At 52.6% G+C, this 18,384-nt stretch overlaps 3 protein-coding genes across 3 annotated transcripts; 1 reads left to right on the forward strand and 2 right to left on the reverse strand.

The window, feature by feature from the left end:
- Window positions 1-502: 502 nt before the first annotated feature.
- On the forward strand, window positions 503-1,069 carry LOC120653790. Its single transcript, XM_039931460.1, has 2 exons — window positions 503-721; window positions 794-1,069. The coding sequence occupies exons 1-2, from the start codon at window positions 503-505 to the stop codon at window positions 1,067-1,069; spliced, it is 495 nt and encodes a 164-aa protein (XP_039787394.1).
- A 9,637-nt stretch (window positions 1,070-10,706) lies between these two features.
- Window positions 10,707-12,354, reverse strand: LOC120657715. Its single transcript, XM_039936132.1, has 3 exons — window positions 12,098-12,354; window positions 11,220-11,676; window positions 10,707-11,129 (listed from the first exon to the last, which is right to left on the reverse strand). Exons 1-3 carry the CDS (start codon window positions 12,337-12,339, stop codon window positions 10,872-10,874), a joined length of 957 nt encoding a protein of 318 aa, XP_039792066.1. The 5' UTR covers window positions 12,340-12,354; the 3' UTR covers window positions 10,707-10,871.
- Window positions 12,355-12,706: 352 nt separating this feature from the next.
- On the reverse strand, window positions 12,707-18,383 carry LOC120657716 (protein BRICK1-like). The gene is made up of 2 exons (XM_039936133.1): window positions 18,124-18,383; window positions 12,707-12,988 (listed from the first exon to the last, which is right to left on the reverse strand). Exons 1-2 carry the CDS (start codon window positions 18,254-18,256, stop codon window positions 12,867-12,869), a joined length of 255 nt encoding a protein of 84 aa, XP_039792067.1. The 5' UTR covers window positions 18,257-18,383; the 3' UTR covers window positions 12,707-12,866.
- Between the last annotated feature and the right edge of the window lies 1 nt (window position 18,384).

Raw genomic sequence — 18,384 nt, forward strand, 5'->3', positions numbered from 1 at the left:
AACAAGAAGAACCGCCGACCACCCGCCGCCGGCGAGGTCGCAACGACCGAGCGCCAAGACAAGCGTCCACCGAGAAACAACCACTTCAACCAGCTCCTGGAGAAGCCGTGCACCAACCATAGCTATCCGGTGAACCACAAGTTCAAGGATTGTGATATGATAAGCGCCTCCTCCGTAGGATAGCCAAGACCGACGGCGACGGCCGCGATAAGAGGCCCGACGCCGACCAGGACAAAGGGAAGCCGGCGGAAGGAGAGTTCCCGGACGTGGATCGATGCTTGGTGATCATCGGCGGCTTGGAGGACGAGTGCTCCAGGCGACTGCAAAAGGTATGGCTCCGTGAGGTATGTGCAGCCGCAAGTTCCATTCCTAGAAAGTTGAAGTGGGCATCCACGCCCATTATTTTCGATCAGGATGACTATCCGGCAAACATCCCTCGACCTGGGAGCTATCCCCTTGTTGTTGATCCGTCGTCAGCAACATGCGTCTGTCCAATGTACTGATGGATGGGGGCAACAGCCTCAACATCCTCTACGTCGACACCTTGGAAGCCATGGGAATCCCACGAGCCTGCTTGCGGGAATCCCTCTTCCCCTTCTACGGCATCTTGCCGGGCATGAAGGCATACCTGGTCGGCAACATTGACGTACCGATCACATTTGGCTGCAAATCCAACTTCCGCACCGAGACCCTCACGTTCGAGGTGGTGGACTGGAAGGGGGTGTATCATGCCATTCTTGGGCACCCCGCCTACGCCAAGTTCATGGCGGTGCCCAACTACACCTACCTCAAGCTCAAGCTGCCGGGCCCGAACCGTGTCATCACCGTGAGCGGCTCCTTCGAACAAGCCTACGTGAACAACCGCGAGTACTATGACCTCGCCACCGCCGTGGCAAACTCGGCTGAGCTTGGCCAGCTTCGTGCCACCACTGCCGAGTGCCGCCCTGACCCTGGCAAGCCTAGCCAGGCATCGGTCTTCATCTCAGCCGACGATACCAAGTCGGTCACGGTCGACGACGCCGACCCAACCAAGACTGTGCGGATCGGCTCCCAGCTGCCGGCCAAATAGGATCACGCGCTCATCGACTTCCTCCGCGCCAACAAGGACACTTTTGCCTGGAAGCCGTCCGACATGCCGGGCATCCCAAGGGAGGTCGCCATGCACGAGCTCCGTATTTTGCCGGGATCCAAGCCCATCCAGCAACAACTACACCGCTTCGACGACGAGAGGCACAGGGCCATAGGAGAGGAGATAGCTAAGCTTTTAGCTGCCGGCTTCATAAAAGAAGTCTACCACTCCGACTGGCTATCTAACCCAGTCCTTGTAAAAAAGAAAACCGGTCAATGGAGGATGTGTGTCGATTACACCAGCCTGAACAAGGCTTGTCCCAAAGACCCTTTTCCATTACCTAGGATAGATCATATAATCGACTCCACCTCCGGGTGTGAAATCTTGTCTTTTCAAAACGCTTACTTGGGCTATCACCAGATAGCGATGAAGGAATCCGACAAGCTCGCGACATCCTTCATCACACCATTTGGCTCATACTGCTACGTGTCAATGCCTTTGGGTCTCAAGAATGTAGGGGCAACATACCTGCGATGCATGCAAGCCTACTTTTCTGACCAGATCAACCCGCCGATCGACACCGACCGGCCGGGCTCGCCTCGGGCGACGGTCGCGGTCTACGTTGACGACATCATCGTCAAAACACCGCGCGCGGACGACCTGGTCGCCACCCTGAGCGCTACATTTGCAAATCTCAAGATATTCAACATCAAGTTGAATCCCGAGAAATGAACATTCGGTGTACCCAAGGGCAAACTTCTCGGGTACATGGTGTCCGAGCGTGGCATCGAAGCCAACCGCGACAAAATCGCATCCATCACCAACATAGGGCCCATCCGCGGCATTAAGGGTATCCAGAGGTTAACTGGGTGCCTGGCGGCACTCAGCCGGTTCATCGTCCGGTAGGGAGAGCGAGGTTTACCGCTGTACAAACTCCTCAAGAAATTCAACACCTTTGTCTGGACAGAGGAGGCACAGGCGGCCCTCGACCACCTCAAGGCCCTCTTATCCTCTCCGCCGGTGCTCGTCGCACCGGACCCCTGCGAACCCCTTTTGCTCTACTTAGTAGCCACTAACCATGTGGTCAGCGCCGCCCTGGTGGTCGAAAGGGAAAAACAGGGACATGCCCTCAAGGTCCAACGACCCGTTTACTTCGTCAGCGAAGTGATGACTGACACCAAATCGCGGTACCCGCAAACACAAAAACTTCTCTACGCTGTCATCATGGCGGCCAAGAAACTGCAACACTACTTCACCGAGCACGAGGTGTCCGTCATCACCTCGTTCCCACTCGAAGAAGTTGTTCGTAATCGCGACGCCGTGGGACGGATTTCCAAATGGGCAGTTGAGCTGATGGGCTACGACATCAAGTTCGTGCCATGCATGGCGATAAAGTCCCAGGCCCTGGCCGATTTCATTGCCGAGTGGACGGAAGTCCAAGCTCCGACCCCAGAAATCTCTCACGAGTACTGGACTCTCTACTTCGACGGGTCGGTCATGGGACCCGGTGCGGGGGCCGGGGTCGTCCTGGTCTCCCCAGAAGGAGGCAAGTTCTAGTACGCAGTTCGCCTCCACTTTCCTGTATCCAACAACGTTGTAGAATATGAAGCACTCATCAGCGGCCTCCGCATAGCCATCGACATCGGAGCAACCCGCCTGTACGTCTACGGCGACTCCAAGCTCGTAGTCGACCAGGTCATGAAGAACTCCAACTGCGAGAGCCCCCTCATGGACGCATACTGCCAAGAAGTTTGCAAGCTAGAGGGGAGATTCTGGGGTCTGGAGCTCCACCACATCCCATGGAAGCAAAACCCCGACGCGGATGCTCTCGCAAAAATGGCCGCCGAGTGCAAGCCGGCGCCCAGTGGCATTTTCGTCAACGACCTGAACGCGCCGTCGGCGCGAGAGAAGCTGCCGGTCACAGACAGAGCAAAAACAGAGAAAGCAGAGCATGTGCAAAAAACAGAGCACGCTCCCTCCGACCCAGCCCCCGACTAGGTACCCGGGGGCCCAACCTGCCTCGCTACGGAACAATCCGACCCAAGCCAGGCAGACAACATAGATTTGAGAGCCAACCTATTGGCTTTCCTCCTCCACAAAGTCCTCCCTGAGGACCGCAACGCAGCCCGCCGGATAGCCCGACGAGCCAAAACCTTCGCAGTAATTGACGGCGAGCTCTACAAACGCAGCCCCTCAGAGACTGGCATTCTCATGAAATGCATCCCTATTGCCCAGGGCAAGGAGCTCCTTCTCGAGATACACGCCGGGATCTGCGGACACCACGCTGCACCACGCTCCTTGGTCGGAAAGGCCTTCCGAGAAGGATTTTACTGGCCAACAGCCCTGCTCAACGTGGAAGACATTGTCCGTGCATGCAAAGGCTGCTAGTTCTACGCCAAACAAACCCACCTGCCGTCCCAAGCCCTTCAGACCATTCCCATAACATGGCCATTCACCGTATGGGGTCTAGACATGGTGGGGCCACTCAAGAAGGCACCAGGAGGGTTCACCCACCTACTTGTCACAATTGACAAGTTCACCAAATGGATAGAGGAAAAACCGATAATCACGATCGACTCCAAGGAAGCCGTCAAGTTTTTCCTGGACATCATGTACAGATTTGGTGTGCCCAACTCCATCATCACCGACAACGGGACCAACTTCACAGGTCACTACTTCCAAGAATTCGCGGAAGGATACGGGATCCGGATTGACTGGGCATCGGTTGGACACCCGCGCACAAACGGGCAAGTAGAAAGAGCTAACGGCCTAATCCTTCAAGGGCTCAAACCGCGCATTTTTGACATGCTCAAAAAGCTCGCGGGTCGTTGGGTGGAAGAGCTGCCGGCAGTGCTCTGGAGCTTGCGAACCACACCTAACCGGTCCACAGGACTAACACCCTTCTTCCTAACATACGGCTCCGAGGCCGTCTTGCCTTTCGATCTGGACTACGGTGCGCCAAGAGTCAAAGCCTTTGACCCGACAACGGCAGCAGAAGCCCAGAGGGACGCCATGGAAGTCTTGGAGGAAGCATGGCTAGCTACGCTACACCAATCGGCCCGCTACCAGCAAACTTTACGCAGGTACCACGAGAGGCGCATACGGGAGAGGACGCTGCAAGTCGGAGATCTGGTTCTGCAATGGGTCATGACGATGAAGGACAAGCATAAGCTCTCATCGCCATGGGAAGGACCTTACGGCATCACATAGGTGATACGACCAGGCACCTACAAGCTAAAAGACTTTGACGATAACATTCTGACCAACTCTTGGAATATATAACAGTTATGGCATTTCTTCCCGTAGGAAGCACTAGTGGCTCAGTCCAAGTGCCCCGACCCGGCCACTTCCGGCTCGGAGCACTCGGGGGCCCGACACCTGTTGATTTTTTCTCCCCGCACAACACAGTGCACTCACTCGGCGACCCGACCCAGCCACTCCCAGTCCGAAATCACTCGGGGTCCGGACACCTGCATCCCTTACATACTCACAGCACACATGAGCTATCTGGTTTCTAGCACCCCGACCCATACACATTTGGCTCAGAGCGCTCGGGGGCCAGACCATGGTCTTCGACCATCCTACTTTCCATTGTTTCCCGCCTCTACATCCCCTTGCCTTAAGCACTCTCAGGCCAAGGCGCTCGGGGGCCTCACTGGGACGAACCGTGCAGCACGCACACACCGCTTCATCCTATCACAACAACACACAACTCCATCTGCTGATTCGTGTGCTTTTCATTCTACTCAAACGTCTTTTCCGAACTATCCAATCGATCGGATCCATGTAACGATCTACGGCGACCAGCGAATGATGACTCTGGGCCAGCTCCCGGCTATACATCGCAGCCCATAATCAGCACACAGTTCCAAAAGAAAGGAATGCAGAGGACCAAAAACTTTCACAAGCAAGCAGAAAAGCAAACAGCAGAACCTTTTCAAAAAAAATATAGAACACTTTGACCACAAAGCGCAGTATATTTTTTCCTCACCAGCAATCTTACATAAGACGAAAACTAATGCGTCGTTTATTTTTGCAACCATGGATCCACACTCGAGGAAGGAACGGCAGACCCGCCGGTCGACGATGCGTCTGCCATGGCCCCAGCACGCCTGGCAACTGGCGCGACACTCGGGGCACGATTGCCGCACGACCCGCCAATAGGAGGCGGCCCCGAATGGGGAAAATGAGGCGTCCGCGGTATAGCGATAAGACGCGACGACCGGCCTCGAGATTCTATAGCACCAGTGCCCCAGTCGACCATCAAGATAGACCAGACCCCATCACGTCATCACTGCGCACGCCGAAAGCCGAGGGCGCGGGCAGTTGGATGGGATGCCCTGGTTAGGAGTCATCAAAACCAAGTCCAGCGGCTCCACGATTATTAAAAAATCACAGAGCCGCTCGGGGGGCCTCTGACGGGGGTATAAACTCAGGATCCCTAGTGGGCCAGACTCGTACGATCGGAAGCCCAGCAGGATCGTCGGGCCATGAAACGCGATGGCCCACTAACCGGCGGGGGAAGCTGCCTTCGCTTCTAAGGCAACGAGTCCGGGAGCTCGGCCCCCCAGGACACATGGCAGCCCCCCGATCTAACGCCCCGGGTCAGAGCTGTGCCGATGACCTAGGACGTGTGCTCCAAGAACGCCGCGCCTCCTGACAGGCGTGCCGGCCAAGATAGGCCTCGTGCAGGCCCCAAGACGCCGGCTCTCCTTATCTTGCGGCAAGAGGTTAGCCAGCAGGACCCCCTGACAAGGGGACAGCGCTGCTCACGCGGGCCCCGCGACACAACGGGAGGGGGCGTCCACAGATGCTGCCTCCCCTCACCGTAATGATGGTTGCCTCTACGCACCATCTCATTACGCCAGCGAGTGTGACCGAACGCCTTCGGCCAGACCTCAGTAAGACACCCCTCACTAGGAGCACCGTCCGGCTGACAAGAGCTACGCAGGGGAGGCGTGGGATAGCACCGCAGACAAGGAACATAGGCTCCGGCGGACAAGACCGGAAGAGACCCCCGAGTGACCAACCAAGCGGTCGCGTCGTCCCGATTGAGCCAAGATGGGACAGTACCGGGGGAATGCGTCGCCCAAGAGGATCGCCAGGATCATCCCTTGCCCAGAATATCGCCATGATCAAGCCTGCCCACTCCCGACCGACCGAGTGGGCCCCGACGACTGACAAGGACGAATCGCACCCCGACGGTGCGAAGACACAGCGCTAGATAAATGTAAATGGGGGGCCCCACCTTGGACTATAAAAGGGAAATCCCCCCACGTAGGAAAGGGTTGGACTCCCACGGGTTCGACACTGCTTGACCAGCTTGTAAGCTCCCCTCTGAACTTTGAGCACCCGGGCTCGAGAGCAATAGAGCGAGAACACCACCCCCATACTGGACGTAGGGCATTTCAGGCCCGAACCAGTCTAAATCCTCGAGTCTTTGCGTGCTAGACCATATCCGATCAAGCGCACAACAAACAAGCAATCGAGTAGTTTTGTAGTCGCCCATTTCCCGCAGCGACAATATGTAATCTAGTTAGCACAACTCACAAAGAGTGTTGGGGAGAGCTAGTTGGTCAAGAAAACGCCTCAAGAAGCTCAGAAGAATGCCAAGAACTAGCCACCCTCAAAGGAGAGGGCTGAGGAGTATAAATACCCCACTCCCAAAAACTAGCTGTTGCTCTGTCAGTACAGACCGATCAGACCGGTTCCCTAGACTGGTCAGACCGGTCGGTTCAAATAAACTAGCCGTTGGACCCCGACCGGTCAGACCGGTCAGGACCAGAGAACCCCAAAACCCTGTTTACAAGACTCCACTTGATCCGTCAAGTCAACACTTGATCATTCAAGTATTTCTAAGTTAGTTCTCAGATGTTTTCTCTTAGGATCCTCTCATGGGTGAACTATGAGCATTTTTGATCGAGTCAAATAATTAATGTTGCATCACTCTTGATAGTATGGCATACCTATACTCAAGATTAAATATGAAACACATTTCATCCACTTGAGTCTTGAATCACTTCATCTTTGCCATACTTTGATTTTCTCGAACTTGGGATTCCGACATTGCACAATTTTCTCTTTAGAGCAAATCCATACTTGAGCTAGTGACTTAGAGTCCCAATAACTTTGCAAATCTATCTTTGGATTCTCAAGTCACTCCAATAAGATACTTGATGCATTGCATTGCTTCTCACAACAAGGCTTGGATATGATTCTTCGAACACCCCACGGATACTAGCACTTCACCTTAGCAATTCGCACACATGGTGAGCCGTCGCTCCACCAAAGCTTGCTTAGTCCCTCGCACTAGTCATCTCAGTTGGTTTCTTCATCACTTACCCTTGCCATGTTGAGTTAAGCTTTGCACACCAACAATGATTTCATATTCCATTCTCATATCTTCATTTCTTCGTCTTGCGTTGTGATCGTGAATGATAATCATATTTCATGCATTGCAAGTTTCCATAAATAAGACTAATATTTCTAGCTCACAAGTATATGTCTCTTTTTAATTTTATTAACTCATGAAGCCTTGCAATAATGTTCTCAACAATTTGTACTTCAAATGTGGTAAGCCATGAATAGAGACCATTTGACAATATATCATGAATACTTGTCTCTTGCTTTCCTTCACAATATGCCTGACTTTCAACAATAAGCTTCACTTTTATTCGATTCATTTTCACATGAGTCAATGCATAAATGATATATAAATAAGTCCATGCTCGTGATATCTCAAATAAAGCGTTAGTCCTTTAATCATGTTCGTCATTCAATTCACCAAAACCCATTAGGGGCCTAGATGCACTTTCACATATGCATGCAATATAAAATGGAGGCAGAACGGGAAAGGCAAAATAGAAGGCCCCGCGTCGCCCGCTCAGGCGGATCCCCGCCGCCGCACCACGCCGTCCCCTCCGCCACTCCCTCATGTCCATGCCACTGCTTGAGCGTGCCGCCGAAAGTCCGTGCAGATGCGACAGCGGCGGCGAGGCCATCACCGTCCTGCTATGTGTGCTCTCCCCAATCCTACCACCCCCCGATCTAGATCGGGTTTCGTGGCATAGTTATTGGGACCGGACCGGACGTCGAACCGGTGAGGCTCTCGGTTCACGGTTTGATTGGTCGGATCGGTTAGACCGGCGGTTCAAAACGGTCTAATATAATATATATTTCAGCTAAAACATAAGCATCCTTGTGGTCTGGTGGTAGGCCACCAGCCTGTGGAGCCTGTGGGCTGGGTTCGAATCCCACCAGGACACCATTTTGCGTGAAAATAAGCAGCGCCCAGCTCTTAGCACGCGCGCCCAGCTTATGCCCCGGTCTGGGGCGGTTTTCTTCCGGTTCGCAGGCTCCGGTTCCCAGTTTAACCGGTTCAATGGTCCGGTCCGGTCCGGTCCTAATAACTGTGTTTCATGGGTGACGGCGACGGCAGCGTGGGCAGCGGCTATGGTGCGTGGTGGCTCCCTGTGGTGGGGGACATCGGTGGCCTGCTGTACCACGGCCGTGCTTCCCTGCCGGCGGCCGTGTCTCCTTTCCCGTGCTTGGCGAGGTCCTTCATGGCAGGGGTCTGACGGCCGGCGATTCGAGTCCGGGTGGCGGATCCCCATGGAGGGGTGAGACGTACCACGGCCGTGCTTCCCTGCCGGCGGCCGTGTCTCCTTTCCCGTGCTTGGCGAGGTCCTTCGTGGCAGGGGTCTGACGGCCGGCGATTCGAGTCCGGGTGGCGGATCCCCATGGAGGGGTGAGACGTCCTGTGGGCACGGCACTCTGTGGCGGCCCTGATGGCCGGCGGCCGGTGGCCTGCGACGCGGCACCTCGGGGTTGTAGAGTTCGTGGAGCAGCGGCATCTATGGTGGCGGCGGCACTAGCATGGCTCCCCATGGGGGTCTCGACGGCCTGCAACGCGGCTTCCATAGGGCTGGCCAGTGGCGCAGCATCTCGGGACTATTCACCTCCGCTGGTTCCTGACCACGCCGCCACCATCGGAGCTCACTGGAGGGGTCTCGGCGACGCTAGCCGTCACCCCCCCTCGGCGCCTCGGCTGGCGGTCGTGGTGCTTCTTCGTTTTCGCAGTGCTGGTTGTTGCCTGGGGTGATGTGCAGGGGTGAATTTGGCAGCGCTGGACAAAAGCCTTGGCCAACATCTGTTGGAGCTGACGACGGCGACACTCTCGGGTGCCGCAACTTTTGTTGGAAGCGTCGTTGAAGGTGCCACCTCCTCATCTTTTGAATTCTCCGGAGGAAACTCTGCCTGGGTAATCTAGGCGGGCGACGGTGGAGTAAAGCGTCGTATCCTCCCTGGTGGCGTTGTCTCGGAGTTCGCACATTATCCCGGTGGGAATCGGCTCAAGCGGAATGTTTCGGCACGGATAATTTAGACATCAAGTTTCTAAGCACGCGAGTGATGTGATGGAAAATGTCGGTAACTCTGGACTAGGGTACCCCCTCTTGCTATGTCAAGACTCGTAGTTATCCGTAACTACGCCCAAAGGAGCTGAGCAACCGGACCAATGGTCTCGGACCCGCATCCCACTCAGGGACGGGTCCGGTGTCACCACGTGTCCCGGAGAAGGGAGCACTCAGACAAAACAACCGGGGGCCCCGGACCTCCCACGGGGTTCTGGACCCACATATACTATCCGGACCCCTCGGCAGGGAGGGAACAGACACCCCGCCTGGGGGATCCGGAGCCGCCACGTGTCCGCAGACGCAGATACGCGTGCGGCTGCCAAGCTTCCTCGGGAAGACTTGGCCACCTACCGCATTCAATGCGGGAGGCGTTAAGTGCGCTCTGCCACAGCAGAGCCCGAGGAGACTTTCGCCAGGCTGTACTATTGATCGCGCGTTACCAAGGTACACTGTACAGCCGCTGGCGCCACTCACGCCACGCACGTCAGTCTGCTACACAAGTTAGACACGACAACTCGGCGATGGAGTATCATAACGCCTACACGGTAGACCCAACAGTCTACGCCGCAACCTATACTACCTCAACGGGCGCCTCGCCGATGAGACAGGAGAAGACCCCCTCGGTCAGAGAGTCTACAGGACGATGAAGTGTATCCGGCAAGAGATTCTACATCACTGTAGCATCACTACTGTCTAGTAAAATATACATCCTTGTTGGGCCCACCTGTCGGGGTCCGACGCCTGTGTACGCGTCCTCCTTGCTCTATAAAAGGGAGACGCCCGTTAGAGGAAGGCTCAGGTCCAGAAGAGGACTGGGAGGTAGAGGATAGACTCATCCACCGACACAAGAGCAATACTACTCTCAAGTGGACGTAGGGTATTACGCTCCGGCGGCCCAAACCACTCTAAAATCCTCGCGTGTTCTTGCGTTCTTGCCCCCAAGCTAGATTGGCATAATCGCTTAGCGCAATCCCGAGTACACCCCCTCGGGGATTAGGCGGGTGCATTCCGTCACCCGGCTGTGGGTACCCCAAAAAGCCCACGACAGAAAACATTGCAAGATTGAAGCGAGAACGAAGAAGAAGATTGAAGCTTAGTCTTCTAGACTTTTTTCTAGATTTCTTTCTTTGTTTTATTGTTTTTTATTCTTGTATTTGTGAAATTCCGCATTTGAGGTCTAGGGTCTAAGAACTCTCGTAACTCTTTTGGTTGTAGTCATTCGCTTAAGGCCGGAACTCTTTCCTTAATCTAAAAAATGCATGCAATATAATCGAGACAATAATGTGAAAGAACACCCTTCTATTTTATACCTCAATCGGAGGCAGGCAAAGCAAAGCAACTATTAGATAGGTAGATAGATCATCAAGTACTGGACACCCTCCGATCCTCTACTTGTATATCCACTCGTTTGCTCGTCCTCCCGTCTGGTCCATGTCGATGAAGATGCTGACAGCCTTGCCGATGCGTGGCCTCTCCTTGAGCTTCTCCAGCGTGTTGCGGACATGCGCCACGGCTCCCCAGCAACGCAGCGTGTTGGCCACCTCGTCCAGCCGCAGCAGGTACTCCTCCTCGCTCAGCGGGAACGACCGCTGCTCCCGGTACTTCCACATCACATTCAGCGCAAGAAGATTCCGTCCCATGAACTCCTGCATTATACATGATGCATTTTCAATTACTACTCTATATACTTGCAACAGATGTATGTATGTATGTATGTATGCACGCAGGCATAGCACCTTCTTTATCAGCGTCACATCGTAGGATCTGCCGTACTTCTTCCTGATGAGGTTTGCAAGATCCAACCCGTTGAACTTGTCATCATCGTCAGGCCCGACCAGGCGTTCCAGATCCTCTCGGGACAAGCTGCTTGGCCTTGTCTCATCTTCTGCTTCTTCGTCATCGCCGCTGCTGCTAGAGGATTCAGATTCACCACCACCTGATCTGTCGTCGCCGGCCGCTCTGGTGGTGATCGCTGCCAACCTCCTCCTTATTGTGTGCCGCCGGTGGATGCTGCATCTAGCAGCTGCTGAACAACAACCAGAAGAAGAAGAAGAAAGTAGGCACTGAACCTTGGCGCCCTTGCTGCTGACGAACGATCTCCCTCTCAAGCTCAGAGAGAGACCGAGAGAGAGATCCTGAACATTCATCATATATATGAACCGGATCACAAGCTTAGGATGGCGCGTAGATCTCCTGTGTGTGAACATGAAAATTTAAAATCCAGACAGAACGTCAAAGGGCATTTGGTCTAGTGGTATGATTCTTGCTTAGGGTGAGAGGTCCCGAGTTCAATTCTCCGAATGCCCCATTTTTCATTGCTGAATTATTTTTGGGCCTCCTGCCAACTACAACCTGTGAATTTCTACTCTTAATTATCCCCACCCACCCCACCACCAAACAACCAAACTAATCCAGCAAAGTAAGTGTCTATATATGTATATAATTTTGATTTCTGCTTCCTTTTGTTTTGGGTTGGGCGGGGCGGGAGGAACACAAGCAAAAGTAAGCCGTATATGCACACACGAATAGAGAAGATGATGGTAACAGAAGATAGAGAGGATGGATGGACACAACAACTTACCCAAGATAGAGAGGATGGATGGACACAACTTACCCAAGATCAGAAGGATCGACTAGGCCGACGTGGCTATGCCTTGCTAGAAATGGAGCAGGCAAATCAGGACCCCCTTTCTCCTGGCATGGAGGAGAGCAGCAGCAGCAGAGTAGGAGAAGGAAGGCCTGGCCTGCAAGAGGAGAGGAGCACCACGGGGAGAAAGAAGAGAGGAGGAGCAGGCACCACGAATGGGCCACTTGTGTGGCTGCAAGGAGATGCAACACCAGGACCACATCTTCCATGTGCTTTATTTGCTTATCTTTTCAGCTTGCGCTGCTCTATTGCATTCGCTCCATGAATTTTTCTCAAATTAACATGACAAAAATCCTTCTACATGTAAGTACCTTGCAAGAAAGGAGGGCTGACCATTATTCATTTCCAAACAAACATCATCCACCAATCAGTTGGCCCCAAGCCCGCTCTGTTCGTTTGGATTGTCAGTCAACCAACCAGCAGTACTGTTCTCTCATACTAAATCAGCACCAGCCACCAGCTACCAGCCAGTTAGCAGTACTATTCTCTCATAACAAATCAGCACCAGCCACCAGCCAAGCGAACGCAGCGAAGCAAACCCATCACGCACGACTCACCCTGTCAAGTAGTAGTCAGTTACCTCCACGCAAACGCGAAGCTGCTTGCAAGTCAACTTCGATGCACAAGTGTTTTACAATTGTACAAAACACATGATACTAGCAGCAGTGTGTTTTACATGCCACTCTTACTTACGTACGTACATGATACACGTTCACGCAGCACACCACCGTGTCTTCTAGTTGAAGACCGAAGGATTGGTCGTTGCGCTGCTCACTTGGACTTCAAGCACCTCCAGCTTCCTCTCTAGGATGTCTAGCTTCTCGTTCAAAGATGCCAGCTTGCTCTTCGTGGTAGCTTCTGCACACATTTAATTTCAGAAACATTAGTAAACGGTCCATGATTACTCTTCTTTTCTTCTCTTCTCACATCACCAAAGTAGTTCAGGACCAGTTAAATGAAGAAGAACAAGCATGCCTGGCACTCAAAGGTTAAAAAAAAAACAATAAAACCAATCCGCTCCATAGTCCCTACAACTTCTGGTTCATAGGGAATCCTGGGCCAGCTCTGATCTAATAATATAGGTTCAGGTATTACCTAGTACTAGGCATGGCTTGCACCTCATGAGTGATTTGACTTGAAGAGAAAATCAACATAAAACCAGCTATGGCTATTTCCAGCTTCAAACCAGAAACCCTTCAAGCAGGCATCGTTTGCTAGGTTACTGACTAGGACAAGACGCGTACTATAGTTTTCCATCAGGCCCGTGGGCCGTGGGCCGGCCCGAAGCACGAGAATTGGGCCCGGTACACGGCCCGGCCCGGCAAGGAGGTAAACGGGCCCGGGCCGGCCCGGCACGGGCGTCATGCCGTGCCTGGGCCGCGCCGCAGGCACGTGGGCCGGCCCGGCCCGGCACGGTTAGCGTCCGGCCCGACTCGGCACGTGGGCCGGCCCGTGAGCACGAAGCCCGCCAGCCCGAGCCGGCCGGCCACATAAGGGGGAGGGGGCGGCCGCGGGCGCTGGTAACCCTAGCCCCCCCTCCATTCCCCGCCCTGGCTCCTCCGTGGCTCCGCCTCGTCTCCTCCGCGCTCCACCTCCCCCGCTCCTCGCCAGATCCGCTCCACGCCTCCACCCCGAGTCCCCGACCTCCACCGTCCACCCCACCGCTCCGGCGTAGATCCGTCGCTCTCCGACCCCCTCCTGTCGCGCGGATCGCCGGTAACCCTAGGCCCCTCCATTCCCCGCCCGCCTGGCCGCCGCCTCGTCTCCTCCTCCTCTCCGCCTCCCCCGCTCCTCGCCAGATCCGCTCCACCCCGACCTGCACCCCACCTCTCCCGCGTAGATCCGCCGCTCTCCGACCTCCTCCGCCTCTCCTCGGACAGATCCGCCGCTCCAGTGGACCTCCTCCGACTCTGCTCGGTCAGATCCGCCGCTCCCCTCAGGCCCTCACCTCCTCCCCTCTCCTTTCTTCTACTTCTTCCTCACGAATCCTCCTCTCCCCTCTTTGCGAGTCTGTGTGGCCTGCAACTCCGGTGAGGGCGTCGACGGCAACTTCGGTCTTCGGTGCTCCGGCAAAAGGTAAGTCAGAACTCGCCTTTCTTCTCATTCTTCCTCCCGAATCCCCCTCACAGTCTCTCCTCCTTGTGCAGGCCGTGAGGGACCGAAGACCGGCGATGGCCGCCGACGACTCCTACAACAATGAGTTGCGGTCGATGGGCTTTCGCGGAGATGATGAGGATGACCTGTCTGCGGATGCCGCTGAGTTGTTTGGGAGCAATGCTGCCATCGACCTGGATCCAGAAGGCCTTCCTCAGGGGACGGCCGCTGGATCTGGCACTGGCAGCGCGAGCACCGCCGCTGCCACTGAGTCTGGCTCGACCAGGAAGAGGAGGGCGTCCACCTCCAAGGTCTGGAAAGACTTTGATGAGATCTATGAGGTAATTGATAGTAAGGAACGTCGAACTAGTGCTAGATGCAAGCATTGCAAAAAAAACCTCACTGGTAAATCAACCCATGGTACTGGTCACTTGAAGCGGCACATTCCTATATGCCTTGTTTTGAAATCTCGTAATGCCATGACTCAAACTCAACTTAAGTTTAATCCTGATGGCTCTGTGCACCTTTGGGAGTACAAACCAGAAGTAGCTCGTACTGAGTTGTGTAGGTTAATTGCTCGTCTTGACCTGCCTATTTGCATTGGTGAGTCTGATGCTTTTGAAGAGTACATTACTACTGCTCATAATCCTAAATTTGCTAAGGTGTCTAGGCAAACAACCACTAGAGATTTTGCCAAGTACTTCACTGAACGTCGTGCTCAGCTTGTTGAGTGCTTGAAGTATGTATCCTCTGTTGCTCTTACTTCTGATATCTGGTCTGGCAATGCTAAGGAGGATTACCTTAGTGTGGTTGCTCATTTTGTGAATGCTGATTGGCAACTAGAGAAAAGGATCTTAGGTCTCAGGTTGATTGATGTGTCTCACAATGCTGAGAATATTGCTGAGCGTATTACTTCTGTTATTGCTGATTATGGGTTAACTGATAAAATCTTTGCTGTTACACTGGACAATGCTGCTGCTAACACTAGGGCTATTAATCAACTTAATCCTGTTTTGTCTGGTTATGTTGGTAGCTTGTTCCTGCATCAAAGATGTGCTTGTCATATCATAAATCTTATTGTTAAGACTGGTCTTGAAGTGTTTAAGCCAATGCTTGGTGCATTTAGATCTGCTATATCATTTCTAAATTCATCTAACCAGCGCATTGCTGCATATAAGTCATATTGCATTGCTGTTGGTGAAAGACCTCACAAGTTTGGCTTGGATATGGATGTGAGATGGAATTCTACCTATCTTATGTTAAAACATCTCCTGCCCCATAAGGCCACATTCTCTGTTTTCATCACTACTCAGCATCCTTTGGTTGATGGTCAGCCACTCCTGACAGACCAGCACTGGTATGTTGCTGAAAAAAATTTTGAATTCCTTGAACAGTTCTATGATTCCACTGTTGTTATTGTTATGTCTGGTGTTTATTACCCCACATCTCCATTAATATTGCATCATGTTCTTGAGATAGCTAGCCATCTAAATAATTATGAAAATGATAGAGACTTAAGATCAGTTGTGGTTCCTATGAAAGATAAGTTCTTGCAATACTGATGTGACATACCCATGCTCTACTCCTTTGCATTTATACTAGACCCTAGGGCTAAACTGAAAAGTTTCACCAATGTTCTTAGACTTCTATCTCAGCTTAATGGTAATGATTACTCATGCTACTTGACTGAGGTAAAGGCTGAGTTGTCTGTTATTTTTGCTAAGTATGATGAAAAGTTTGGTGGTGTAAGGTTGCAAAGGGCTGCCCAACCAGGCCCTACAGGTAAGAGAAAAACTGCTTGGGGAAGAATCTTTGGTGGTGAGTCTTCTTCTTCTGGTTCTAGTTTGTCTGGTACTACTCTTGGTTCTGTTACTAGTCTTGGTTCTGGTTCTACTTCCTCCTTGCATAGAAGAACCTCTGCTAGTGCTCTGTTGCAAGCTGCAACTTCTGGTGCTTCTCTATCATCTGGTTCTGAATTGTCTGCCTACCTGGACAGTGATACTGTTAACCAGTATGATGATGATTTCAATATCTTGAACTGGTGCCATGAGCATAAGCTATCATATCCTGTTCTTTCAATTCTAGCTAGAGATGTAATGACTGTTCCTGTTTCAACAATATCATCAGAATCTGCATTTAGTATGACTGGCAGGATTATCGAGGAGCGACGACGCCGTCTGGGCCCTGAGGTCGTGGAGATGTTGGCTCTGATCAAGGACTGGGAGCAAGCCGATGCAAGACTTCAGCATCTCATAGAGGATGAAGAACTTGAAGAATCATTTGAAAACTTATATCTAGATGTTGAATCTGTATAACTATGTAGTGTGGACTGTGGACTTGAACTTGTGATGAACATTTGAACATTTAGAGCTGGCTGTACTCTTTTCCTTTGTAGGGTTTTGTCCTCACGAGGTGTGGGGTTTTACCTACAAAGGTTTTTAACGAGGCAGCACCCAAAACAGCTCAATAAATTTGTTATCATGAAATGTGCTTCTGTTTTGTGATCTTTTGTGAATTTGAATCTTAGATTTGAAATCTTGAAATCATTCTGAGTTGAGGGAGTGGCAGCCTGGTGCAGATGCCTAGCCGGGCTCGGGCTGGCACGGCCCACGAAGCCCGCCTGGCATATCGGGCCGGCCCGGCACGCCAAACAGGCCCCCGTGCCGTGCTCGTGCACAGAGCTGGGCACGTGGGCCGGCCCGGCCCGGCACGATTAGTTATCCGGGCTAATCGTGCCGGGCCGGATCGGGCCCGTGCCGGGTCGGGCCGGGCTCGGCCCGTTGGACAACTATAACGCGTACTATCAGAATATATTCTAGCATAAGCATATTGCACAAAGCATTTTCTATAAGTCTGTTGATATGCCATATATGAAAATGGTCCAGTGGCCGTTCATACAAACAAGCAGATTTAGAGCCACAAAGATTGGCAGCTAACCCCTGACTGGCTTCCCCCCTTTGCAGATGACTAGATGTCAACAATATTTATTGATAAATCAAGAAGGTTGCTATAACTAAATGTAGGAAGCTCCTACTTGGCCAGCGACAAGTCACTGAAAGAATTTATCGACAATAGAGACCCCACCGTCAGTAGGAATGTTGGCTCAAGACGATCATAAGTGGATTATGAGCTACAAAAACTTGAGTAGGCTCAAGCTCAGCTTGTGAAAGCTCAAGTGGTACTCTTCAATTTCAAAATATGCCATAAAACTCAACCTGGAAAAACCTTTTGGTTTTGGATGTTGGATGCCACAAGAAAATGATATTGAGTTTGCTAAAGAATGAAGATCAAGTAAGGTCCAGCTCGACTTGGAAAATTCAGAAACTGCCCTTGGATACAATGAATTGTATAAAACCTCATGCAGAAAAACTGAGAGGAAAAAACACGAGCCTTTAACCACACTGTTGAGTAATAGAGATGTTGATTGGATTAGGACTAGAGGGAGCTGAGCTCAAGTAGCAATGTAGCATTTGGGTCTTGAGCAATTTTAGAAGCCCGAATCATCGGGTATCGGGTAAGTAACAAGTTCATTCCAATCTCGTATACACGAAACTTTGGCATTCCAAAATGACCTTGTTTAACCACACCCACATCATAATTAGATGAGTCGTTGTAAAGCCTTTGCCCCATGTTGGTGATGCTTTTGTAAGGTAGTCCTAAACATGATGGCGGATGGCAAGGAAACGCAGCCATCGGCGGCAATTTTGGTCCGCAGGGCAGGGTTGTTCCCGACAGACGCAGGCAGCTAGAATTCTACTAGTAACAGTCAATGAGTCAAAACAGGAAGGCAAGGCAATCCCGGCTAGGCATGGTGTGAAATAAGAATGCGGCAGCAGATCCGATGGAAGCAAGGAGAGGAAAATGAATGTAGAAGGGCGGCGCAGATGTATCTAACGGACCGAATCTGAGGAGGAAGTCGAAGAGTCGGCGGACGTTGAGGGAGATGTTGGAGATGAACTCGCGGTTCCCCCAGTCCGCCTGCACGGCGATGCCCACGTTGACGGGGTTCCCCATCCCGCCACCGCGACCCATCCCCGCGCCGCCGCCGCCGCCTTGTCTTCTTCTCTTCTCCTGTAAGCTTTGCTAAATTGCTATTGCTAGCGACGCGCACGGCGCACGGCGCACCACCCACCACCCACGCGCAACACGGCGGGCTGGCT

Source organism: Panicum virgatum, chromosome 1N, assembly GCF_016808335.1.
Source record: "Panicum virgatum strain AP13 chromosome 1N, P.virgatum_v5, whole genome shotgun sequence".
Lineage (NCBI taxonomy): Eukaryota > Viridiplantae > Streptophyta > Magnoliopsida > Poales > Poaceae > Panicum > Panicum virgatum.